The 26441-nt window shown below is 44.1% G+C and overlaps 1 protein-coding gene across 3 annotated transcripts; it reads right to left on the bottom strand.

Moving 5' to 3' along the window:
• Positions 1 to 1754: 1754 nt before the first annotated feature.
• On the bottom strand, positions 1755 to 24457 carry LOC120943380 (major facilitator superfamily domain-containing protein 1-like). Of its 3 annotated transcripts, none has more exons than XM_040356651.1 (14): positions 24385 to 24457; positions 24233 to 24270; positions 18224 to 18324; positions 17609 to 17730; positions 14195 to 14250; positions 13014 to 13157; positions 10900 to 11058; positions 9687 to 9802; positions 8939 to 9039; positions 8736 to 8847; positions 6281 to 6418; positions 5172 to 5311; positions 4409 to 4520; positions 1755 to 2190 (listed from the first exon to the last, which is right to left on the bottom strand). In XM_040356651.1, exons 2-14 carry the CDS (start codon positions 24252 to 24254, stop codon positions 2074 to 2076), a joined length of 1440 nt encoding a protein of 479 aa, XP_040212585.1. In that variant the 5' UTR covers positions 24255 to 24270; positions 24385 to 24457; the 3' UTR covers positions 1755 to 2073. The 3 variants fall into 3 exon arrangements, with proteins under 3 accessions (XP_040212585.1, XP_040212586.1, XP_040212587.1); XM_040356652.1 differs by having other exon boundaries at positions 24362 to 24430; XM_040356653.1 differs by lacking the exons at positions 14195 to 14250; positions 18224 to 18324; positions 24233 to 24270; positions 24385 to 24457 and having other exon boundaries at positions 17609 to 17714.
• Between the last annotated feature and the right edge of the window lie 1984 nt (positions 24458 to 26441).

Below are 26441 nucleotides of genomic sequence, written 5' to 3'. Positions count from 1 at the left end.
CGATCGCGGCGATACTGCACATGTGTGATTTGAACACCATTTCAAGCGGGCGCGACTTGTGTACGCGTTTTCTTTGCTGCACAAGCTCCCTGGGAGAGGGGCGCTTTAAAAAATATATATATAATTAATTTTATCCATTTTAATATTTTTTAATTGTCTCTGTAAAAAAATAATTAATCGCTTTTACAAGGAATGTAAACATTCCTTGTGACAGTAATTAGGTGGTGAAATGAAATAACAGGAATAGGGAAGAACCTGACAAGCCAGGTTTCCTGAACTGTAACGTTTTGCTGCCCCTAACTACGTCGGTGACAGCGGCAGCTTGTAAACAATTTCCTGGCTGCTACAGCAGCCGCTAGTCTGTTTCCATTTTTTACTACTGGCTCCCAGCTATGTACCGCGTTTCCCCGAAAATAAGACCTACCCTGAAAATAAGACCCAGTGGGCCAGATTCAGGAAGCTGTTGCGTGGCGCAATAGCTGTTTTGCTCCCGCGTAGCGAATGCCCCTGATTCAGGAACATCGCTACGCGGACTGCAGCCTAGGATATGACAGACATAAGCCTCCTTATGCCTTCATATCTCAGGCTGCATTCTTGCGTTGGCCGCTAGGGGGCGCGGCCATTGTGATCGGCGTATAGTATGCAAATTGCATACTACCACCGATTCACAAAAGTTGCGCGGGCCCTGCGCACGCAAGGTACGGAGTTTCCGTACGGCGACTTTAGCGCAAGGTTGCTCCTGCTATAGCAGGGGCAGCCAATGCTAAAGTATAGCCGCCCTTCCCGCTCGTGAAATTTAAATTTCACGTCGTTTACGTAAGTGATTCGTGAATGGCGCTGGACGCCATTCACGTTCACTTAGAAGCAAATGACGTCCTTGCGACGTCATTTGCCGCAATGCACGTCGGGAAAGTTTCCCGACGGAGCATGCGCTGTTCGCTCGGCGCGGGAGCGCGCCTAATTTAAATGATTCCCGCCCCCGGCGGGATCATTTACATTAGGCGCCCTTACGCCGGGCTATTTAGCATATCGCCCGCGCAATTTACGGAGCTACTGCTCCGTGAATCGCGGGCATATCAAAATATTTGCGTGGGCGCAGAGCAAAAATCGTTGCCCTTTGCCCACGCAAATATTGCGCAGATCTAGCTGAATCTGGCCCAGTGTTATTTTCCAGAAAGGCTGCAATATAAGCCCTACCCCGAAAATAAGACCTAGTTTAAAATGCTTGTAAAATCCTATAATCCACTATTACAGTAGTATATAATGTACAATGTGTGTGTGTTTCTGTAATATAATTGCAGGGAAGAGAGCTCCGGAGGGTCACAGAAGCGCGATATAAAAAAGGTATTTGGCACAATTATATTACAGAAACACACACATTGTACATTATATACTACTGTAATAAAGTGGATTATAGGATTTTACAAGCATTTTAACTTGGTTCATACTGGGGATTCAAGGCAGGGAGGGAGAAGGGGAGAGAAGACAGCACATCACATGGTAAGACCTACCCTGAAAATAAGCCCTACTGTGTCTTTTGTTGCCAAAATTAATATAAGACCCGGGCTTATTTTCGGGGGAAACACGGTAGTAGAAGTGTTGAGCCTTCCATTTGCTTCTATATGGCACTCGCTCACAAGTGTCATTATAGTAAATATAGCCCGACACGTGAATGGGAGTTGTGTCTACGGTTTCCTCAATACATACACCTTACACTTCTAGAGCCTGTATAGGGAAATGATAACTGATTTGCAGAGTAATACCATCACTGCATTGCTTTATGCATTGTTGGTTAGAAAGGAGCTATGGAAGACATTAAAGTGCACCTGTCATGTGATAAAAGATGCCGGCTGCCATTGCTGGTCCTCTTCTGCAAATGCCAATTGTCTGTTTTTAGCGTCAATGCTTCAATCCTTAAACCCATACTTTTTTCCAGTCTGCGACTTGAAAGAGTGAAGACCAGGGTCAGCATAAATCTAGGGAACTAGCATTTTCAGGAGATATCTGCAATAGCAACCATCGTATATATCCCATCGCGGGTTTCCTTCCCGTTGGGTTTGGGGATACTCAAATTTAGTTGATAGAGTTGCGATCATCCTCATTATTCAGGATGGGTGTTCTGTCAGCATCATCTCTAGATTCGGCCTCCGTCTGAGGTCTTCTCTTTGACATCTTGTTCAGTGTGCCTCCCTGGTGACATGCAGAATGGAGAGATCAGCAAAAGACGTAATAATACCAGGGGTCAAGTCCTGGGGAAAAAAGTGTGTGAACTCCCACCCAAGATCCACTCCCCCACTAAAAAAAAAAAAAAAAAAAAAAAAATGATACGCTCATATGCATAATTACTAAACCACAACTTTAAAGTGGAGTTCCACCCATAAATATAACATTACATCAGTAGTTTTAAAAAAAATGTCATTAAAACTTTATGAATTATTTTTTTTTTTTTTAGATGCCTTCAAAGTGTTGTTGCTAGGCAGAATAGTTAATCTTCCCACTTCCTGCACCTAGGTGCTTAATGCTTCCTAACCTACACCGCACAGACTCCTGGGAATGTAGTGGGTGTAACTTTCCAGGAGTCTGTGCACTCCCCAGTCTCAAAGAATCATGTGACTTGGACAGCACAGGTGCTGAAACCTGATCTGACACTGCTTGTGCAGCACTGAGCATGTGCGAGATTTGCAAGGCTGAAATCCAGGAAGTCATACAGTCTGGCTTCATGATGCCCACACTTAAGATGGCCCCAGTCAATTTCTATTTATAAAGTGTCTAAATGCTGTGACAACCTAACAAAACGGACCTTAGTTTACAGACTAACTTTACTAGAATACATTAAGCTTGTGTATTACTGGGGTATTTATATTTAAAAAGTGAAATTGTGGCCGGAACTCCGCTTTAAGTTCTTTCTAAATCCCGCGATAACTCGTGGCAGACCTCCGCAATGTCTCCTGGGAACAATGACAAAAGCTCCCAGGAGACATTGCAGCATCGAGGAAGTGCCGGAATACACTACCCGATGAATCCATATACAGGAAGCGGCCAGTAAGGTTCGCCTGCCCCTGACAGTGACTGGAGCTGGGCATCGCCGCTTAGTGAAGGATTGGCTCGGCTGCTCTAGTCCTGCAAAGGGAACTGCGTTCCTGCTGTGAAAAAAGTGCAGGAACTCCGTTCCCACAGGACTTGAGCCCTGAATAATACATGGTTATACTTGTCACATGAGTCACTCTTCAGCAGTACAGATTGCTTTCCTTATTGTTTTCTTGGCAACAGGAACTCTAAACCTCCCTTAATGAAAGGTGTGTGCCACCACAATTGCAGCAATACTGCCCCTGAGCCATTGGCTTTTTGCACACCTGCTCCAGTACCTGATCATGTTATCCAATGCAACTTTTCATGATCAGATCATACCAGTAATCTGTAGCTGTATAAAGTATTGTAGCCAGCAGTAGATTGCCACAGAAAATAATCCGAGAGACACAAAACTGCAGGTGTACCAAAATCGTTTTGCTATGCAGTTATTGGTAGATTCCCTGTGTTCTATACAGCGGCTGGTTGCTCTCATTTTCCTATACAGTGGAACCTCGGATTACGAGCATAATCCGTTCCAGAAGAATGCTCGTAATCCAAAGTACTCGCATATCAAAGCGAGTTTCCCCATTGAAGTCAATGGAAATGAAAACAATTAGTTCCGCATTGACTTCAATGGCATGCAATACCGCATGCGGCCAGAGGTGGGGGGGGCACATGAGAGCCAGAAAGGCCAGAGGACCGCTCAGGAACATAGCCACTCGGAAATGCTATGATTGGCTCCGCCACCCCACCACCTCAGGCCAAACATGGTACTGCACACCGCTTTGGTCTGAATCCTGCTAGTTTTGCAAGACAACAATCGCAAACCGAGTTAGGATTTTTCAAAATACAGCGCTCGTATTGCAAACGCTTGTTAACCGCATTACTCGCAATCCGAGGTTCCACTGTATAGTGATTGGTTGCTCACATCATTCTATAGAGTGTTTCAGAGTTCTATGCAGTCACGGATCAGCGTTCCAACTCTAACAGCTACTACCTGTTTCTTTAAAGCAGAAAGTAATCCGGCAACTCGATAACTCCTTGGTAATATCCTTTATTTGGCTACATCATATACAGGATCAATGCCGACATGTTTCGTCTATTACAGCCTTACTCATAGCACTCAATGCTATAAGTAAAGCTGTAATAGCCAAAACAGGTCAACATTGATCCTGTGTATACGATGTAGCCAGATAAAAGGATGTTATCGAGTTGCCGGATTACTTTCTGCTTTGGATGTTCGAACATGAGAGTGGGGATCCCCCAGTCTGAGCACCGAATCTCAGAAAGTATTTTTCAATTGTGCAGTTGAGCTTGGGTATCTTCTGCTTGTAATTACCTGTTTCTTATCCACTACATTTAAGGTCACAGAAGCCACTATACAAGCAATGGTATTCGCCAACATGAATATCATCATCTGCTGCCAGCGCCACAATGGGATCTTCGCTTCACTAGAGACAGAAGGAAATCAAATAATTAGAACTACTGAACTATTTCCACCATGACTTTATCAACATTGTATTTACAAAACTCCTTTCCCCTGAGATGTATACAAACTTCCTGGGCAGCACATTGGCTAAGGGGTTAGCACTTCCACCTGGCAGCACTAGGGTTGTTGGTTCGAATCCCAACTATGACACTACCCGCCTGGATTTTGCATGTTCTCCCTGTGCCTGCGTGGGTTTCCTTTGGGTACTCCAGTTTCCTCCCACACTCCAAAGCCATGCTGGTAGGTTATTTGGCTTCTGTCTAAATTGGCCCTAGTATATGTATGTATGAATACGAGTTAGGAACCTTAGATTATAAGCTCCTTGAGGGCAGAGACTGATGTAAATGTACAAAGTAAAGCGCTGAGTAAATTGAACAGTGCTATATATGTACCTGTAATAAATACTTCCAGCTATAAATATACAGGTACAGTAATTCACAAACTACACCTACCGCCTATGTGTGTCTATGTATGACGTAGCAAGATTGTTAAAGTGTAAGCTCCACAGGGACAGAGACGGATGTGATGGTTCCATGTAAAATGTCAATGAGATATATATATATATATATATATATATATATATATATATAATTTTAGATATTTTTGGACACACCTGGATTTAGTTCCAAGGATTCTGCCAACAATAAGATTAGAAATTCCAATACCAATCATCTGCACAGAGGTAGCCAGGCCCATGGCTGTTCCGAGGGTTGCTTGTGGGACCACGAGAGGGATAGAGGGCCACATACTGGCCTGCAGGTAGAAAACAAACATTAAATCAGCTGGGAACCAGGTGAAAGATGGATGTACGGATATATCAGTCATAAAAAAAAAAATAAAAAAAAAAAAAAAAACACACTCTCATTTTAACATAAAGCTTTACTACCAGTTGTTCTGGACTATCAAATTAAATAACCAGGAAACAAAAGATTTTTCAGAGAAATGCTGCTCCAGGTCCCCTCTTGTACCACTCAGATAACTAATGCCGCGGTCGTTTTTCGTAATGAAAAAAAAAAAAGACGTTTTTTAAAACGTCATTTAAAATGATCGTGTGTGGGCTTCACATCGTTTTTCGGCTTCTGAAAAAATTCGAACATGCTGCATTTTTTAACGTCGTTTTTTTTAAATGTCGTTTTTCGTGTTGTAAAAAATGATCGTGTGTGGGCTAAAACGACGTTTTAAACCCACGCATGCTCAGAAGTTATGAGACGGGAGCGCTTGTTCTGGTAAAACTACCGTTCATAATGGAGTAAGCACATTCATCACGCTGTAACAGACAGAAAAGCGCAAATCGTCATTTACCAACACTGAATCAGCTAAAGCAGCACCAAGGCGAATAGAACTTCCCCTTTAGAGTGCCGTTGTACGCCACCATGCTTTGTTCATCATGTTTTTAAAACGATGGTGTGTGGGCAACGTCGTTTTTAATGATGATGTTGGAAAAACTTTGTTTTTTGGACATGCTGAAAAACAAAGTTTTTTTTTTCATGCCGAAAAATGATCGTGTGTATGCCGCATTACACTTGATACCCTTACACATTGGTTAACTGGCTGATTTTAGGAACTTTCACATTGCTTAGAGAGTTACCTGTCCATGGTACCTTTGGACTTGACAGAATTTACCCTGAAATGGTCATCTGTTACAGTAACTAAATTACACCCACAAGATTACTTAAATTGTTGAATGGCATGCTGTAATTAGGGGAACCATTATAGCCTTACCGCAGCAAAGGAATATGTCACCCCGAGCCACAAGGTAGAGACCAGCGGAGGGACGAAGGTAAAAGCCAGGAGAGCAAAAACCGGCAACGTGAAGACCGCACAGAGGGCAGCAAGGATCCCTCTCATGCCCACATAGTCCTGAAAGAGAGCAACACTCTGGTAGAAGCCAAGCAACACTGGCACAGAACATGCATGTATAATCAATGTAGTGACAAAAAGGTTTACCAACGCCAATTCCCTTGTCTTTGTTCCTGTATAGTACATATGAAGAAATACAAAAACTTAAAAGAAGATCCATCATCATTTTTATTTTACAGTTCTGTCCTCTATGGCAAGAGGAATGCAAAGGCTGATATCCTCCCCCCTCCTGGAAAATGCTCAAATCCAAGACCAGCTGCAGCTTTGAATTAGCCATCTCCTTTGTAGCTGTTGTCGGATTGGCCACGGCAAGAGGAGAGGAAGACAGGTCTGTCCTTGGTGTAGTGACACCATACAGCTCCTAAGACTCATTTGGAGTATGCCTTGAGCAGTGGCATAGCGTGGGTTGTCAGCGCCTGGGGCGAGGCAAGTAATTTGGGCCCCCCTGACCCATGGACTAACCTATTTTCAGCTATCTCTAGTCTGGTCACATGATCCACTATGTGAGAGAGAGCGGTGGCTGTAGGGAAGAGGAGAGCGTGCTTGATAATGACTGGTAAAGCCTGGAGTGGTGACATCATGCATATGTTCCTATGTCCCATCTGCTGTTGGCGCTCCCTCCTCTTCACACTCATGACAGCGCCCCTCTAAACTTTGCGCCCAGGGCGGTGGCCCCCCTCGCACCCCCCACGCTACACCACTGGCTCTGAGTCCATTCAATTTGGTAAGCCTTATTTCTATTGGCTTACTCCATTTCCTTATCTTCATGGTTGTGTGAATTGAAGACCTACATTCACTTGTTTGGACTACTATTTTATGAAGGTTATTTTCCACACCCAGTTGGATCCCTTTAATGTCTTAATTATTATTTTTCACTTATATTTGCATCCTTCACGGTTTCACCAAGTGGATTGTTATTTATGTTTTGAGGTGTTATAGGCCTTATCAGCTTTCAACAAAAGTTATTTCATTGTCCTTTCTCAGGACCCGTTTCACGTTTAGCGCTGCACGTTTTGTATAATACATAACTATGGTTAGAAAGCGCTTATAAAACACGGGACAAAATTCTGCATGTACCATGTAGAACTACTTTGTCCCATAGGTGGCAGAACTGTAAAATGAAAAATGATAATGGTAGGGCAACACAGTGGCTAAGTAGTTAGCACTTCTGCCTAGCAGCACTAGGGTCTTCAGTTCACATACTGACCATGGCACTAGCTGCCTGGAGTTTGCATGTTCTCCCTGTGCATGCGTGGGTTTTCTTCCCACACTGCTGGTTGGTCAACTGTTTTCTGTTTAAATTGGCCCTAATATGTGTACATTATATACGAATGTGAGTTAGGCACCACCGATTGTAAGCTCCTTGAGGGCAGGGACTGATGTGAATGTAAAACGTTTATGTAAAAGCAGTGCGTAAAATTTACTGTGCTATACAAGTACCTGTAGTAAATAAAATAATAAATGATGGATCTTCTTTAACGCGTCCAATCACAAGTCATTGTTTGCTGCTGTGACTTTAGACCCTGAACTCTAGATTGGTTGCTATAAGTTGCAGCACTGTGCCATCATTGCCATTTTCTGCACTACTATAAAGTTTCAGAATCAATTAAAGTGAATGTAAAGACAAAATCTTTAGCTCTGGAAAGAAGGCAATAAAAACCTGACAGGGCTTCAAATTCTAACGGTGTCCCATCTGGGAAGATGTGGTAGATATTTGCCAGCACGCCAAAGATCGGCACAGAGTGGCGTCCAAACTGGTAGTTTATTGCATGATCACAACACAAGAAAAGTGCAAGTTTTGGACTCACGCAGGACCCCTTCGTCAGGAATGTAATCGCATGCCTGACGAAGGGGCCCTGCGTGACTTCGAAACGTTGCACCTTTCTTGTGTTGGGTAATTTATTGCATGATCACTTTTGGATGCCACTCAGTGCCGATCTTTGGTGTGCTGGCAAATATCTACCTTGTGACTTGAACCAGTATCCAGCTGGTTGTTGCTACAGCACCCCATTTCGAGAGCTTATACCAGAAACGTGTGCGATGGGAATATGTCACACCATCAGGGAAGATGCCCCAGTCTATTCGTCCTTGTGATCGTTGTCTATGGAGCTATAGAGATTATAATGAACATTCCAGATCATGTCATTCAGAGTCAACTTCCAAGCACAGTATTAAGTGCACTATGTTCTGATTGCGTGGATGAAAACCACATGGTCCAAATATGATCTGCATGCAGGTTGGGTTGCAGCCACACTAAAGATATGACAACATAGCCCTGTATCAGAAATCTGCATAAAGGGTATTACACGGCACTTACAATCAGTATCCCCACAATTGCAGATAGTACCAGAGAGCTGTCATATACAGCTCCCGCAATATAGGACGCTGTCTGCTGGTCGTATCCCGGGTATTTGTCTTGAATGAATTTGCTGGTGAATTAAGGAAATAAAAAAAAACAGTTTTAGTCTTCAACAAGGAGAAGAGCTCACAATCTAGAGATGTATACAGCAGAGTATTTACCTGGCATCTGCCACAAATGGAAAGACCCCATTATAGAAGAACATAATGGTAAGGACTAGCAGCCAGTATCGTAGTGGTAATTTCCGAATGTCCTGCACTCGCTGTACGGTGAGAAGAAAAATAAATGTCACTTTCATTTGTTATCACTGCCGCCTACTACAGCAAAATCAACATATGGAAAATCGTAAGCTTAGCTCCTACTTTAGAGTTCTCCTCTGTTAGAGAGGTGGAGATGTCTCAGTGGTCCGCTATCTTTTTACGGTTTTCTTTCTCATCTTCTAGCCCATTTTGGGTACTTTTTTTTTTATTACTCCCCCGCTCTATAGTCATAGCATGGAGACCCTCCCCCCCCCCCCACTTTTTTTTTTACTCTTTGACACTTGAATATCTGCATGATGTGCATTATATATTGTCAATGTGTACTCTATGTTGCCTATACTATTGGCCTCCGTTGAGGCACTGCTTCATGGACCAGGCCTTATTGTCAAAAGTATTCAGTATGTCCTTGATATGCTAGGATTGCAATCTGTTCACTACGAGCATATTGCCTGCAACTTCTCCTTGTAAAATTAAAAAAGTCCAATAAAAATAGTTATAGAAAAAAAAAAATACTAATGTTAGCTAGCTGGATGTGGGCAGGGACAAGACAGCGGGCCTAGGGGGAAACCACAAGTGGAAATCTGACCCTAAAAACAAAGGTTTGTGGGAAATCCACATAAATACCTGGATTGAGGAAACCGCTACTTACAACTTTTTTGGACGCTTCTTGGATGGTTCCATCAAGACCCAACTGTTTCATGCCCACTTTATCTAATATACTGACAGTGACAGCGGAAGAGAAACCCAGGACACATAGAATGGTTCCTGCAAACAAACACAGCTAAATAAGCACTGCAAGAAATCTCCCATGACTTGTATGCCTCAAAGCAAAGCACCTGTGCCAATAGGATGAAAGCAGCTGCTTTTTGACAGACGGATGGCAAGCCAAGTTTGGGTCAGGGGATACCAGACCGGGACCAGACCGGGACAGGGGGGGGGGGGGGGGGGGAGATACCAGCGCGGGACCAGACCGGGACAGGGGGGGGGGGATACCGGCGCGGGACCAGACCGGGACAGGGGGGGGGGGGATACCGGCGCGGGACCAGACCGGGACAGGGGGGGGGGGGGGGGGGGGATACCGGCGCGGGACCAGACCGGGACAGGGGGGGGGGGGATACCGGCGCGGGACCAGACCGGGACAGGGGGGGGGGATACCGGCGCGGGACCAGACCGGGACAGGGGGGGGGGGGATACCGGCGCGGGACCAGACCGGGACGGGGGGGGGGGGGGGGGGATACCGGCGCGGGACCAGACCGGGACGTGGGGGGGGGGGGGATACCGGCGCGGGACCAGACCGGGACGTGGGGGGGGGGGGGATACCGGCGCAGGACCAGACCGGGACGTGGGGGGGATACCGGCGCAGGACCAGACCGGAACAGGGGGGGATACCGGCGCAGGACCAGACCGGAACAGGGGGGGATACCGGCGCAGGACCAGACCGGAACAGGGGGGGATACCGGCGCAGGACCAGACCGGAACAGGGGGGGATACCGGCGCGGGACCAGACCGGGACAGGGGGGACACCGGCGCGGGACCAGACCGGGACAGGGGGGACACCGGCGCGGGACCAGACCGGGACAGGGGGGACACCGGCGCGGGACCAGACCGGGACAGGGGGGACACCGGCGCGGGACCAGACCGGGTCAGGGGACACAATTGAATAAGACTGAAGAAAGGGCACCAGCTTGATAAGACAGAGGAGGCACCAGATGGATCAGACTGAGACAGGGGACACCTTCCTGTCCCAGTTTGATCCGGCAGCATAACCGTTCACTGTAGTACGGAGCTGAAATTTGCATTGTTATTTTGTCTTAATAAAAACAGACTCAAAATGATAGGATACCTTCAGAAAAGCTACTCACCTCCCCAAAGTGTCCACTGGATTCCAAAGTGATTTTCAAACCTCTGGGTGAGGAAGAAGTTGAGAACACTACCCAAGCGGGAGAACGACAGGGTCAAACCAAAGGCCAGTGCCAGCTCTTTGCCTTTGAACCAAAAGGCTGTGATACGATTCTGTACAACTGAAGAAATCAAAGAAAAACAAGTTAACATTGAAGGGCATTTAACATTGCATTACTGGGCATTGGGTGCAACCAAAATCATCCATTGTCTATACATACAGTAATGTGAAAAATTAAGTACACTGCATGGAAATGGTTGACTTCTTCAAACACACTTGAATAGGTAAGCATTACGTCTTTTATTCAAACAGTGCCTACGGATGAACAGTTGCATGACCAGCCTGTTTCAAAACGCTCTTACAACATTTCAATGGTAATCAAAATCACAGCTTTGACTAGGGCAGTCTTTAATCTATTTCCTCTTTTTGAGCCATTCTTGAATTTGCTAGCGTGCTTCTGATCATTAGAATGTTGACTCATTTCCACTTCAACTTTTGCACAGATGGCATCACATGCTCATTAAGCACACTTTAATATGATGCAGAATGTATAGTTGACTCAATGACAGCAAGATGCCCAAGTCCTGAAGCACCAAAGCAACTCCAAACCATAACATGCCCATAACATGGACTGTGGAAAGTTTTTTCCCTGAAACTTCCCTCTAAAAGTTAGGGTGCGTGTTATACGCCGATAAATACGGTAATCTGCTTACCAGAGCACATTGACTCCTTTACTCAAAAAGAGAGTCAATGAGATCTTATGCAGCATAATGCCTGCTCACATAGGCCGAAATGGAGATATTAGGCGACTTCCTCTTTAAAAAGGTCTTGGCCGGATTTGAAATAACAATGGAAACATCCATAGCGTAATTTTGTTTATTAAAAAAAATGAGCAGAGATAAAACTTGGCCAAATGGCTACTCACATTTAAAAGTGCCTATCCCGGCACTAGGGCTGCTGGCTCTAATTGGTAGTCTGGGGATCTGCCGTGCTCCCACCGCACTCTGTCCGTGGCGTGTGTTCCACCTCACAGGAACCAACAAACAGCAGGGCCGGAAATGACGTACGTAGCGTACCCATATCACTAGGAGCATTCACTCTTTGAGGGGAGCAGCTTATTTTATTTACTACTATATATTTATTCACTTGGCGCGGAGTTTTCACCCTTCATCACTTACCCACTGTGCTGCCTAGATATCCGAGGTTCAAATAAGACACGTTCCAACTGCATACTCCCTAAATTATTGGCACCTACACCTATCAGTATCCAATTTTATGGATTTGAAGTGCCAAATGTAGGGGTGTACTTTCATATGACGAATCTACATTTTTATTAATTTGTATCATGGAAATGAATATAAATCAATATTATGTATCATTTGTTTAAAGTGGAGGTTCACCCTAAAACAATTATCTAACATTACATCCAGCATACTAACGACATGTACAGTATGCTAGTATTTTTTTTTTTTTCGCTGTACATACCGTTATATTGTTATTGTTTATTTTCTGATTCCCGTGGGACTGGGCGTTCCTATTGAGAGGTTAGATGATTGACGTCTGGTGAAAAACTTCCCATGGCGCATAATGCGTGTCACCAGTTTTCCGTAAATAGCCGACCTGCGAGTCGGCTCTATATGGCGCCTGCGCAGTCAGCTCTACACGGCGGGCGTGTAGAGACGTCACCAGACGTCAATCATCTAACCTCTCAATAGGAACGCCCAGTCCCGCGGGAATCAGAACCCGGAACCCGGGGGGAAAACAATATAACGGTATGTACGGCGAAAAAAAAAAAATTACCAGCATACTGTACATGTCGTTAGTATGTATGTAATGTTAGATAATTGTTTTAGGGTGAACCTCTACTTTAAGTAAATCACATTTATATGTAGGTACTATTTGAATAAAGGAGTCAACATTTTCCATGGGGTGTATTTACTTTTTCACGAGTGTAAATGTTCTCCCATCTTGCATCAGGAAACAAACAGGAAATGTCACCAAAGCATATTTTTTAATTCTGCATTAAAGGACAATACTAGATCTATATGGCCTTGGGAAAGTTTTATAGCACCTTACTTGTCAGTGATCCATTCCCAGAGCCAAACAACAAGCGTCCGGTTAACATCAGAGGCAGCAAGTAGGGGGTTCCTTTGAAGTGTGATCCCAGCGCAAAAATGGAGGAGCCCAGCACAGTCAGGAAGGAAAAGAGAAAAAGCCCAACTAGAAAAAAAAAAAAAAAAAAAAAGTTAAAAGCATGAATTATTAAAAAAGTTTTTTTTTTTAAGTTTTGTTTCTTTCAGAACCCTACACATTCAGCTATTGTTTCAGTTAGTAAATGCAATAAGTACAACATTCGATTGGTAAATTCCTTCTTTTTTTTTTTTCTTATGGCCTCCTGTATTCGAATAATGATTTAATATGTCTATTCCCTCCTGGAGCAGAATGAGGGCACCGCAGATTTTAGGAATATCTACCAGGCATTCATTCTTAGTAGAATAAAATGAAAGCCAAACTCCAGGCATACAGCCAATTACACTTGAATTACATATACAGGAGTGGATATACTTGTAGAGGGTTTTGCAATTCTGTCCATTCAGTTTGTAGATTTGCATAGATCTGCCACACAGCGCAACCAGGTTGGCCGGTGGGGTAACACAACTAGGTCTGTGATTGGACAGTTAAAATGCTGCAGCTGACTAATGAGCTCCTGGCATGTTGGCACATATGTACGCAGCACACCCAATGAGCTCTCAGTGCCTTCCCCAGCTGCAAATGTATAATTATATTATCACCATAAGACCCCTTTCACACTGGTGCGCTTTGCAGACGCTATTGCGCTAAAAATAGCGCCCTGAAACAGCCGCTGCTGTCTCAAGTGTGAAAGCCCTTGAGCGATGCGCTGGCAGGACAGTAAAAAAAGTCCCGCTAGCAGCATCTTTGGAGCGGTGTGTATACTGCTCCTCCACCGCTCCTGCCCATTGAAATCAATGGGGCACCGCGGCTATACCGCCGGCAAAGCACCTCAGCAGAGGCCCTTTTCGGTGGTTTTAATCCTCTCGGCCACTAGCGGGGAGGGGGGGGGTAAAAGCACCACGCTAACGGCCGAATAGTGCCGCAAAATTGACGGTAAAGCGCTGCTAAAAATAACGGCGCTTTACGGTCGATGCACCCACAGCCCCCAGTGTGAAAGGGGTCAAACTGATATTTATATCTACAGAAGTATCCATATAAACATGAATAAATTCTTTAGAACTCACATCTGTTCCCTAGCTTGTCGATGAGAAACCCCGCCATGATCACAACCAACGCATTGCTGAGAAAGAAGAAAAAAAAATGGAAAAGCTGAAATGTGGAACTTTGTGAACAAAATTTAAAACCATGGTTTGTTTTGAACAAGATGTAGCTGGTTCAGAATGTAAATGCAGGGTGAAGTTTTGTGGATATTGTGCGGTGTGCAGTGTGGTTCAGCCTTACCCTGTATAGCCTTTCATTACCATTCACATGTATGCATAGGACATTATTGTACAAGAGTTGGGCTAATGCTATTCCCAGGGCAGGGACATTACTGGCAAAGGCCCCCGAATGCTTCAAGGCACCAGAACTACTACGAATCAACCTATCAGAGAAGCCTTCTTCATTGACACAGATGGGGTGGTACATTACAATCTGTCTCCTGGGCATAGGATGGTACAAAGCAAGAAAGGTCTGCATTGGAGTATATTAAGCTCTGTGCAGGTATGCAACATGATCAATAGTTCTCATTAAACCGAAAAACTTTATAATAACATACTAGATAAAAAATAAAAAAACATGAAATACGGTACTAAATATGAACACACCAGGTCACCCTAGACTTTATGCATACAATAAATTAATGAAAGATGCGCACTTGGCTACCAATCTGATTGCAGTTGTTAAAGCACAATTGAAGTCTTGATTTTCCCCCTATAGATAGGCTGCATAACATATATTCCATGGAAATATAAATCTCCACATTATATCCCTTTGAAGCTGCAGCGACTATCGTGAACTTTCACTTATTGTCGAAATGACATCAATCATTAACAATCCCAGATCTATTCTGCCTCCACCCACTTCTATCAACCATCGTCTTTCTCTGCCATCATATTGTTCCTGAGCATTATGAATGAATGAATGAATGAATGAAAAACTTATATAGCGCGGCACATGCGAACTGAATCGCCTCTGGGCGCTTGATGTTTCGTGTCTCATGACATCAAAAGAGCAGAGTTTTAATCTGTCTTCTGAAAGTCAGGTGGTTTTCCTCCAACCGAATGCTGGTTGGTAAAGCATTCCAAAGCCTGGGGCCCTGGAAAGCAAACCTTCTTTCTCCTTTGGACTTGTATTTGGTTTTTGGCACCTTGACCAGATTTTGGTCGCTGGATCGCAGAACGCGATTAGAATTGTGAGGTTCTATCTTGTCGCAAAGATATTGCGGAGCCTTCCCATGGATGCACTTATGTGTCAGGCAGAGTGCTTTAAATGCAATTCTGTCTTTTACTGGCAACCAGTGAAGGGTTCTCAGCGAAGGTGAGATTGATTCCCATGTCCTTTTCCCAGTCACCAGTCTGGCAGCCGTATTCTGTACGACTTGCAGACGAGCGATTTGGTACTTTGGGAGCCCGAGGTAAAGGGCATTTGCATGAAGGAAAGCATCCCTAGCAAACTTTTGTGCCTTCTCAAGCAATAAAACATCAGATTACACAGTCTTCAACACTGGGGGAGTGGCCAGCAGAAAGGAGCATGCACAACTAAAGGGATACTAGAGAGGTGTTCTTTCATATAACACTTTTGAAAGAAGATCTGAGGCAGTGTGCAGTGAAGTTTACAGGAGCCCTTCAGCCAGCCAGTGCCGATACTGACCGCCCTGGGGCCCTAAGCAAAATGACATGTCACATTAAAGTTGGGGGGGGGGGGGGGCTGGGGGCTTGGTGCTGCTCCCATCAGTGACATGACATGTCACATTAAAGATACAAGTTGAGAAGCGGGGGGGGGGGCCAAAATGACTTCTCACTAGGCTGGGCCTCTAGTAATTTGGGGGGCCCTCCGCAGCTTTGCGGGGCCTTAAGCGACTTGCATAGTGAGCCTATAGGGTGGATCGGCCCTGCCTTCAGCCCCTTCCACCAAACTGAGTAATGACCAGCCAACAGACCAAGTGATGCATCCCTGGGTCTTTAACCACTTGACCACCGCCCCATGTCAAAAAGACGTCCTGTTTTTAAAGTTGAATATCTCAATAACGGCAGCAGCTGCTGCCACAACCGAGATATTCATCTTTTCAGGGGGCGGTGGTGTAAACGATAACGGCAGTCTCCGCGGCGGATTCGCCGCGAGATCGCCGTTATCGGTGGCAGGAGAGGGCCCCCCCCCTCCCGCGCCCTCCGCCGCTTACCGGAGCCGTCGGTAGCGGCGGAGGGGATCGGATGTGTCCGGCAGCTGAGCGGGGACGGGACTGAAGGAGAAATATCCTTCACCCGTCCTCATAGCTCTGCTGGGCGGAAGTGACGTCAAAACGTCAGTCCCGCCCAGCCTCTTAAAGAAACATTTTTTTTTTTGTCATTTGAAAAATGACATTTTTATTTTTTTTTATTTTTTTTGCATTTAAGTCTAAATATGAGATCTGAGGTCTTTTTGACCCCAGATCTCATATTTAAGAGGACCTGTCATGCTTTTTTCTATTACAAGGAATGTTTACATTCCTTGTAATAGGAATAAAAGTGATCAATTTTTTTTTTTATTTTTTTATTTCAGTGTAAAAAATTATAAAACTAAATAAAAATAAATAAGAAAACAAAAAAAAAATTTTTTAAAGCGCCCCACCCCGACGAGCTCGTGCGCAGAAGCAAACGCATACGCGAGTAGCGCCCGCATATGAAAACGGTATTCAAACCACACAAGTGAGGTATCGCCGCGATCGTTAGAGCGAGAGCAATAATTCTAGCCCTAGACCTACTCTGCAACTCAAAAATTGCAACCTGTAGAATTTTTTAAACGTCGCCTATCGAGATTTTTAAGGGTAAAAGTTTGACGCCATGCCACGAGCGGGCGCAATTTTTAAGCGTGACATGTTGGGTATCATTTTACTCGGCGTAACATTATCTTTCACAATATATAAAAAAATTGGGCAAAATGTATTGTTGTCTTATTTTTTAATTCAAAAAAGTGATTTTTATCCAAAAAAAGTGCGCTTGTAAGACCGCTGCGCAAATACGGTGTGACAAAAAGTATTGCAATGACTGCCATTTTATTCCCTAGGATGTCTGCTACAAAAAAAATATATAATGTTTGGGGGTTCTGATTAATTTTCTAGCAAAAAAATTTTGATTTTCACATGAAGGAGAGAAGTGCCAGAATAGGCCTGGTGGTCAAGTGGTTAAAAAGAGATATTTATTTTAAAAAAAAATTGGATTTAAATTGCACATTTAATTGGGAAGGGGGTTTGTGGAACAAGAGAAGATATTAAAATGTGTACTTTACACACAGTTTTAAGCACTTGCCCATGATGTTATAATAATGAAAGGCAAGACTTCAATAAGGCTTTAAGGCAAATTGATTGCCAAGTGAAATCAGTCTATTTCCTTTTCACTGTTTTTCATTCAGAAGCCCGATTATTCAATTCAAAGCAGTGTAATAAAGTCATGTATACTCACGTCCAAGCGTATATAGCATACAGCAGATTATACTGCTCTGGAGTCATGCCCAGCCCCTCCACACACCCAGTGCTGCCATTATGGTGCGTGCCATTTGGCTGACTACCATTACATGTCAGGTTCTGGAAACAATGGAGAGATGAGAGACAACAACGTTACAGGAATGGAAGTGTACTGTATACAAAAACATCCATCCAATAGGGATCGAGCGATATTCTTTATTTTTTTTTTTTTTTTTTAAGTACGGGTATTGGCCACAAATGTACCCGATAGGACCGATATTGCTTCAAGGAGTTTTCCTGGGGTGATGCATGCAGCTATCACCCCAGTGCCGTTCTTTAGAGCGAACAGTCGGCTTTATTGTAAGAACAACTGCTGATGGCTACAGCTACCAGCAGTAATGAAAAAATAAATAAAAATTACTAAAGGCCAGTTGTACCCAAATCATGGGTACAACCAGCCTGCCCATACAGAGATCGAATCTCAGCCCGCCCCTGCTGAAATTAAATCCATGTATATCTGGCTTTAACCACTGTATCTACAAGTTTTGGATGGACACTCACATTAATGTTAGAACAGTTTTATTACGTCTTTGAAATGAACCTCAACACTTACCCCTTGGAATTGGTCCTGCAGAACACTGGGAATGTCAAAGCAGAAATAGGAGCCAAAGGTGAGCATGCAGTTGAAAAAAAGAACCACAAAGCGGTAATATCCTGCAAAAGTGAAAGGGACAATTTTATTATTGCACAAACTACACCAACTGAACACAATTCAGGGATCTGATCATGCACTGGTCCTGCTCAGATGTACACTCGGGGATACACTTGAAGATCCGAGCAGCTGTCCGCCTGTCGGAGATATGGAACCAAGCTTTAAAATAATGGAGAACAATTATCACTTCTATCAGGTTTTTACTGCTGTCCATGTAAGAGGATGAGAACATGGCGGTGGTAGAGTAAGGCCACTGTAGTAGGAAAGAAAATCAGAGCAGAATAAAATTCAATGCTTAAGCTCCTTTCAAATGGGCATCTTCTGTTTTGATCAGCAGGGGGATCCCATTGGAGCACAGCAGGTGGATGCTAGGTCTGTGTCTGCAGAACAGACATGGACAGAATCCACGTTGCTCTATAGACAGCCGGGAGTAAACAGAATCCACTGTCCATTTACACGTGACTACCTCCGATCTAATCTGCCTACACAGAGGAGAACTAATCAACTTACATTTGTTTTAAGCAGACCAGATCGGAGGAAGGCGGGTGTAAACTCACACAAGTCTATTTACACTAGGGTTGTCCCGATACCACTTTAAGACCGAGTACAAGTACCGATACTTCCCCCCCCCAAGTACTCGCTGATACCGATTTTTTTTTTAAATCTCATGTGACAGTGGCACATAAGTCAGTAGTTTTATTTTATATTTTTTACTATTTTTTTAAAAAAAAGGGGGGGGGGGTGGACCGTGTCAGTGTTTTTTCTTTGATTTTTTTTATTATTTTCTGCGATAATTTTTTATTTTTTTTTTATCAGCGCTGTTGGGAGGCTTTGGTGAGATATCAGGGGTCTTAACATACCTCTGACATTTCCCCTCTGAGACAGAGAAAGGGACTATGGACACTAGGGATTCTCCAGCCCCTTTCTCAGCAGCTTCAGCTGCGCTGAAAATGAAAGGAGAGAAGACCGTGGCTTCTCTTCATTCATAAACTGAAACATTGGAAACACAGTTTACGATGTTTCAGTTATGTGAATGGACAGAGTCAGTAATCACTGACTCTGTCCATTCGGAGCAGTAAGGAGACATTACCTTGCAGGGATTTTTTTTTTTATCACTAACTGCGGTTTACTACTGCTTTAATTTCCTTACGTACCCAATGGATCCAGCTTTGTCCTTTTTTACATCATGGGGTGCTGTCTGGTTCTTGCTGCCGGCCCCCCAATGACACAGCACAAGATCTCATACATGCAAAGATGGAGATCTGGAGCTGTGTTTATTTACATGTTGTTCTAGAATATAATGCCTTCTGGTATGCCAATGTCCCAGGAATAAGGACTTTCCACTATTCATAGAACAAGCAAACAGATATGGCAGCAAATTTGCCTGTACATGTGTGAGATCTGGCACTGTATCGGTTACCATGTTGGTTTTTTTTAATGGTGAAAAGTAATGTGATCGGTGATGCCAATCACAATTGGTTATGCCAATTTTCACCTAGGTAAAAATAAAAAAGGTAATTGTTTTATTTTTTATATTGAAGGAGGGAGGATTAGAATGTCATTTTTGAGTGAAAGTCTACATGATAAGCATATAAACAATGTTTCAGAGACATGCAGAGTAGGTCCTCCTCCTCAAGGTGACATGGACAATAAAAATTGTGGGCAGCAGAGTCATAAAAACCTGTCATAAAAATCCTTCCCTTGCAGTAAATTACTAATATTGCGGTGAACTCGACCAATCTATGTATCATCTATGCAATGTATGAGCCATAGAAACATTAACCACTTCTCTCCTTCATGTAAAAAAAAAAAATCACAATTTTTTTGCTAGAAATTTAATCAGAACCCCCAAACATTATATAATATAGCTATCTATTCTATATTTTTTTTTAGCAGACACCCTAGGGAATAAAATGGCGGTCATTGCAACTTTTTTTTTTCCCCCCCTCGCACGGTATTTGCCAATAATTTTTCAAACACCTTTTTTGGGGAAAAAAAACGATTTCATGAATAAAAAAAAAAATAACAAAACAGTAAAGTTAGCCCAATTTTTTTGTATAATGTGAAAGATGATGTTACGCCGAGTAAATAGATACCCAACATGTCACGCTTTAAAATTGCGCACTCATGGAATGGCGCCAAACTTCGGTACTTAAAAATCTCCATAGGTGACGCTTTAACATTTTTTACAGGTTACTATTTGAGTTACAGAGGTCTAGTGCTAGAATTATTGCACACGCTCTAACACACGCGACGATACCTCACATGTGGTGTTTGAACGGCGTTTACATATGTGGGCGGGACTTGCATGCATGTTCGCTTCTGCGCGCGAGATAGCAGGGACAGGGGCGTTTTGAAAATAAAAATAAAAAATTTATTTTATTTTTATTACATTTTTTTAATTTTTACACTTTTTTTTGATCACTTTTATTCCTATTACAAGGAATGTAAACATCCCTTGTAACAGGAATCAGTGTGACAGGTCCTCTTTATGGAGAGATGTGGGGTCAATAAGACCCCACATCTCTCCTACAGGCTTACAAGCATGAAATCAGTGAAAAAAAAAAAAAATCACTGATCACATGCCGACAGCCGCGATTGCGGCTTTGTTTACTTCCGGGTGTGACGTCATAACATCGCGCCCGGGCCTCCGACGGTCATAGAGATGACTGGTGACCATCTGGTCACCAGTCATCTCTATGCTTTCCAGGCAGCGCCGGCCGATTCGCTCTCCGGGCCCCCGATGGCACGTGAGAGCCCGGAGAAGCACCGAAGGCGGCGGGAGGGGGGGGGGGGGGAAACGTCCCCTCCCGCTGCCTATAAGAACGATCAAGCAGCGGAACCGCCGCTTTGATCGTTCTTATCGTGCACAGAATCAGCGGCTGAAGACGGCGATATCTGAATGATGCCTGTAGCTGCACCCATCATTCAGATATCACCGCACAAAGTCGAGGACGTCATATGACGTCCTCCCGTGGACAAGTGGTTAAAAAAAACACCCAATCAGGGCTGGCTGAAATCAGAATGACGCCAAGGTAACCAAACTTGACCATGTTCAAATCGATGCTCATGATTAGAACGGAGTTCCACTCAAAAGTGGAACTTCCGCTTTTCCACCAACCACTCAAATCCCCCCCCCCCCCCCCCCGGTGGCACATTTGGCACTTTTCAGGGGGGAGAAACGGGATCTTCCCTGGGCAGATCTGCAAAGGAGAGATCTTCCAGAAGATCTAGAGGAATAATGCTGGAAGATTAAAACAAGTGCTTTGACTCTTGGCAGATTCCCTTGGGGGGGGGGGGGGGTAGATCTCTGCTGCTGACCTCTGCCCCTGTCCTGGGTTCCACAGTTCAAAAGACACAAGGGTGACTTCTCAAAGGAGCAGCAAAATCAGCTTTTAAAACTGCAGATTTGACAAAAACCAGCAAAGCTTTTCAGCCTTTGTCCCGTCAACACGACAGCCAGATGCCGAGACAGCGAAATCCACAGGAAACCCGTCTGCAGGGTGATCCTGCTTCTAAACAGCACTTTGCATTAACATACATGTATGTACTTTATGTGCTAGAAGAACATGGTATGAAGAACATAAAAACCTCATTCATCAGAGTTAGGCCTCGTACACACGATAGGTTAAACAGAGGACAATGGTCTGATGGACCGTTTCCATCAGTCAAAACCGATCGTGTGTGGGCCCCATAGGTTATTTAACCATCGGTTAAAAAAAAGCCAACTTGCTTTAAATTTAACTGATGGATTCCTAACCGATAGAAAAAAAACGATCGTTAGTAGGCACAACCATCGGTTAAAAATCCACGCATGCTCAGAATCAAGTCGACGCATGCTTGGAAGCATTGAACTTCGTTTTTTTCAGCACGTCGTTGTGTTTTACGTCACCGTGTTCTGACACGATCGTTTTTTTAACCGATGGTGTGTGGGCGCGACGGACCATCAGTCAGCTTCATCGGTTAACCGATGACAACGGTCCATCGGTCCGTTCTCATCGGATGGACTGATCGTGTGTACGAGGCTTAACACCGACATTTGGAGTCATTTCAGTGCAGATTATAGATGAACATAAATATTAGAATATCTATTATATGAGCAATACAAAATTAGTGATAGGAAATTGCAGCCAGGACTACAAGACGGCTCCCATGACAGCCCCTCTTTAAGAATCAAAGTCCTCTCTCCCCACCTTGGGCCAGATCCACAAAAACGGGCGTATATTTATGCAGCGTAGCGCATCTCATATGCGCTACGCCGCTGTAAATCAGAGTGGCTCCTAGGGTACCCACAAAGAACTTGCTCTCATATGCGGGCCGGCGTAACGTAAATCTGCCGGCGTAATTGACGCTTTTTACGAACGGCGCATGCGCAGATTAAACGCAGATTAAACAAGCTCCAGATCCTCCATTCAGTAAATGCCTCATTTTCAACAAATGCAAGGCGCAGTGTGATTGGAGGAGGTGCTGATGAACGTCACAACATCCCCTCCTCCAATCACAGCGTGCCTTGCATTCATTAAAAAAAAAAAAGTTTACTGAATGGAGGAGCTGCAGTGCCAGTAACCTGCTGTGATCTGCGTACTCCAGCCAAAACGAACTTTCATTCAATGTGTACAATGTAGTCAGCACCAACTGCACTGTACGGGAGAGTAGAAGCAAGAGTTGTACATGACACTAGAGCAGACTTTCCCAAACTTTTAAACAGAGGAACCCTTGAAATAACTTTCTGGTCTCAGGGTACCCCGGCAAGATATTTCTAGATCTACAACTCTTTATACATCAGTGTGATGGTCAATAGGAAGAATGCTCCGTACACGTGTGGTCATTGGGATGAATTACCCTCTTACAGATAGATAAAAAGATCAATAGTGTCACTGGGAACTTCTCTGAAAGGGAAATATTGCACACTGCTCAAGGAACCCCGAACAACCTCTGGAGGAACCCCCAAACAACCTCTGGAGGAACCCCCAAACAACCTCTGGAGGAACCCCCAAACAACCTCTGGAGGAACCCCCAAACAACCTCTGGAGGAACCCCCAAACAACCTCTGGAGGAACCCCCAAACAACCTCTGGAGGAACCCCCAAACAACCTCTGGAGGAACCCCCAAACAACCTCTGGAGGAAACCCCCAAACAACCTCTGGAGGAAACCCCCAAACAACCTCTGGAGGAAACCCCCAAACAACCTCTGGAGGAAACCCCCAAACAACCTCTGGAGGAAACCCCCAAACAACCTCTGGAGGAACCCCCCAAACAACCTCTGGAGGAACCCCCCAAACAACCTCTGGAGGAACCCCCCAAACAACCTCTGGAGGAAACCCAAGGTGCCATGGAACCCTGGTTGAGAAACCATGGCCTAGACACATGCCTCCTGGGATATATAATGTGAGATCACCCATCATTTTATTCCATAGGGCCACTGCTATATAATATAATATATTGGAGCTGTAAGTAATTTTCTAGAAAAATAAATAAAAATTGTAGATTTTTATATGTATGCAAGAAGTGTCAGAATTCGTCCGGTAGGTGAGTGGCTAGACAGGTAGGTGGATTTGGCGCACACTGCACCACTTTTAGAACACATACGAGACGCTTTTGCTGTTGGTCTTTAGGGGCGGGCATTGCGGACAATCTACCATTGGAATAAACTTGTTGTGAATTCAGTTTTAATGTCACCAATGTTCCCATCACAATCCAAGGTGAACTGTGCAGATCCTGCCAGCCCAATATTCCCACCATCATCCTAGCTCTACAATATAAAGAGATCCCCTCCTCCACCACCTTCCCATCTGAGCTCAGCCAAGCTCATCCAACTCACGTGACTCTGCCCATTTAAACTGATCACATGACCGCACAGTCACATGATCTGTGTTCCGCTGGATCCCCCCTCCCACGGTGATCACTGACCTCTCTCTGCTGGTACGGCCATGGCTTCTCCGTCCTCCCTGCACACACAGAACAAGAAGTTATATAATATAGATCTACAACATTGTATATATTGTGATGACACATACAACCTCCTCCCACCATTCTCACCCCGACACGGCCAAACCAATCACCTGATCCCAGCACAATGCCCGGCCTATAATAACACACAGACAGGCGGCTACTCCCTGACTCCGCCCTCCTATGGATGACAGACAGGCACAGAGTCCCGCCCAGGGCGGTGTCACTCTGATCACCCTCCGCCCTCCGCTCCTACATATCGACAGTGAGAGCGCCGTACCGAGCATGACCGCCAGAGGGCGGAGGAGACCGATTCACAGCCCGCTGTACTATATATGTCCTCCTGAGGGCGCGCCTACTTCGTGACTATAGCAATGTCCACCAGAGGGCGCGCCTGAGGAAATAAATGCTTTATTTTTTGGCTAGGTCTAGCCGAACGTGTCCACCAGAGGGCATACTTGCTTTTTATGCTATTAACCCCTTCACAACTAATTTTGCAACTTTTTTTCCCCCCAGGTCAAATTATTATACAGGATTTATATAGCACCAACAGTTTGCGCAGCGCTTTACATCAGGGGAGACAGTACAGTCACAATACAGGAGGGATCAGAGGGCCCTGCTCATTAGAGCTTACAATCTAGAAAATTGGGCTTCCCTTTGGTGGTAAATGGTAATGGATTTCTCCTGATTTTTTTTTTTTTTTTTATTGTCAAAAGGAAAACTGGCCAAAATAGTAAAAAATAAATAAAAATAAATTGTTTTAACCACTTCAATACCAGCCACTTTCGCCTTTCCCTGCCCAGGACAATTTTCAGCTTTCAGCGCTGTCGCACTTTGAATGACAATTGCGCAGTTCTGCAACATTGCACCCAAACTAAATTTTTTGAATTTTCTTCCCACAAATAGAACTTTCTTTTGGTGATATTTGATCACCTCTGCGGTTTTTATTTTTTGGTAAACAAACTAAAAAAGCTGTAATTTTTGAAAGAAAAAAAAAGTTTCTCATTGATATGCAGCACTGATGGGCACTGACAGGCAGAACTGATGGGCACTGACAGGTGGTACTGATTGGCACTGATTATCGCTGTGGTGGGCACTGATTGGTACTGTCGTGGGCACTGGCAGACTATTATTGCTGGGCACTGATTGGTAGCTGATTGGCAGATCTGAGGGGGCTGTGCTGATAATCAGTGTGCTGACTTTTTTTTTTACTGACTGTGACCTTTGACCCCGACCTCAACCTTGACCCTAACAATAACCCTTGCAATGGCAACCTTGATCTTGTTATTTTTTTAATTAATTTTATATTCTTTATTTAAAATTTTTAAAATTTATATATATATATATATATATATATATATATATATATATATATATATATATATATATATATATATATATATATAATTTTTTTTTTTTTTTTACACACTTGGATTGTTTACTATTCCTCTCATGTAAGAAGAGGAAGATGCAATGTATCATTTTCTTCATTCAGAAGAGGAAGGAAACCCAGGGGCAGGCTCACAGTGACTGATCTCTGTGATAGCCAATCGGAGGCTATCACAGCAATCAGGTGACCCCGAAACCGACAGTCCCAGGTCCCAACTTTTAGTATGAGACTCAGGGCAATCAATGAGACCCCAGTCTACAGTGCTGGGAGCGTGCTATGTGGTGCATTCCAGGGGCGGACTAACCATTTGGGCACTCGGGCACTGCCCGAGGGCCCCATGCCACTAGGGGGCCACATCAGGGTTGCCAGACTTAATAAAACCAGGGACAGTATGTAAAAAATCTGTGTTTTTTTTTTACATCTGTCCCTGAAATGTCCCTTACCGACATCCTTTTGGTCTAAAAATCCCAAGATTATAGCTGCCCCGCTTCTCCAGTACCTTTTCTGTGTGTATGTATACTGTGTGTCTGTATACTGTGTGTGTATATACTGTGTGTGTGTATGCTGTGTGTCTGTATACTGTGTGTGTGTGTGTATGCTGTGTGTCTGTATACTGTGTGTGTGTGTGTATGCTGTGTGTATGTATACTGTGTGTGTGTATACTGTGTGTGTATGTATACTGTGAGTGTATGTATACTGTGTGTCTGTATACTGTGTGTGTATATACTGTGTATGTATACTGTGAGTGTATGTATACTGTGTGTCTGTATACTGTGTGTG

The sequence above is a fragment of the Rana temporaria genome, chromosome 6 (assembly GCF_905171775.1).
Source record: "Rana temporaria chromosome 6, aRanTem1.1, whole genome shotgun sequence".
NCBI lineage: Eukaryota > Metazoa > Chordata > Amphibia > Anura > Ranidae > Rana > Rana temporaria.
This window is presented reverse-complemented; position numbering and strand designations above follow the sequence as displayed.

Excerpts from the sequence above, each read along its gene's own strand:
- LOC120943380 (XM_040356651.1), bottom strand. The coding sequence starts at position 24,254 with ATGGCCGTACCAGCAGAGAGAG. Across the intron at positions 9,040-9,686 it reads AAGAAGCGTCCAAAAAAGTT|CGAGTGCAGGACATTCGGAA; the intron begins GTAAGTAGCGGT and ends CTCACCGTACAG. Across the intron at positions 5,312-6,280 it reads TGACATATTCCTTTGCTGCG|GCCAGTATGTGGCCCTCTAT; the intron begins GTAAGGCTATAA and ends TTCTACCTGCAG.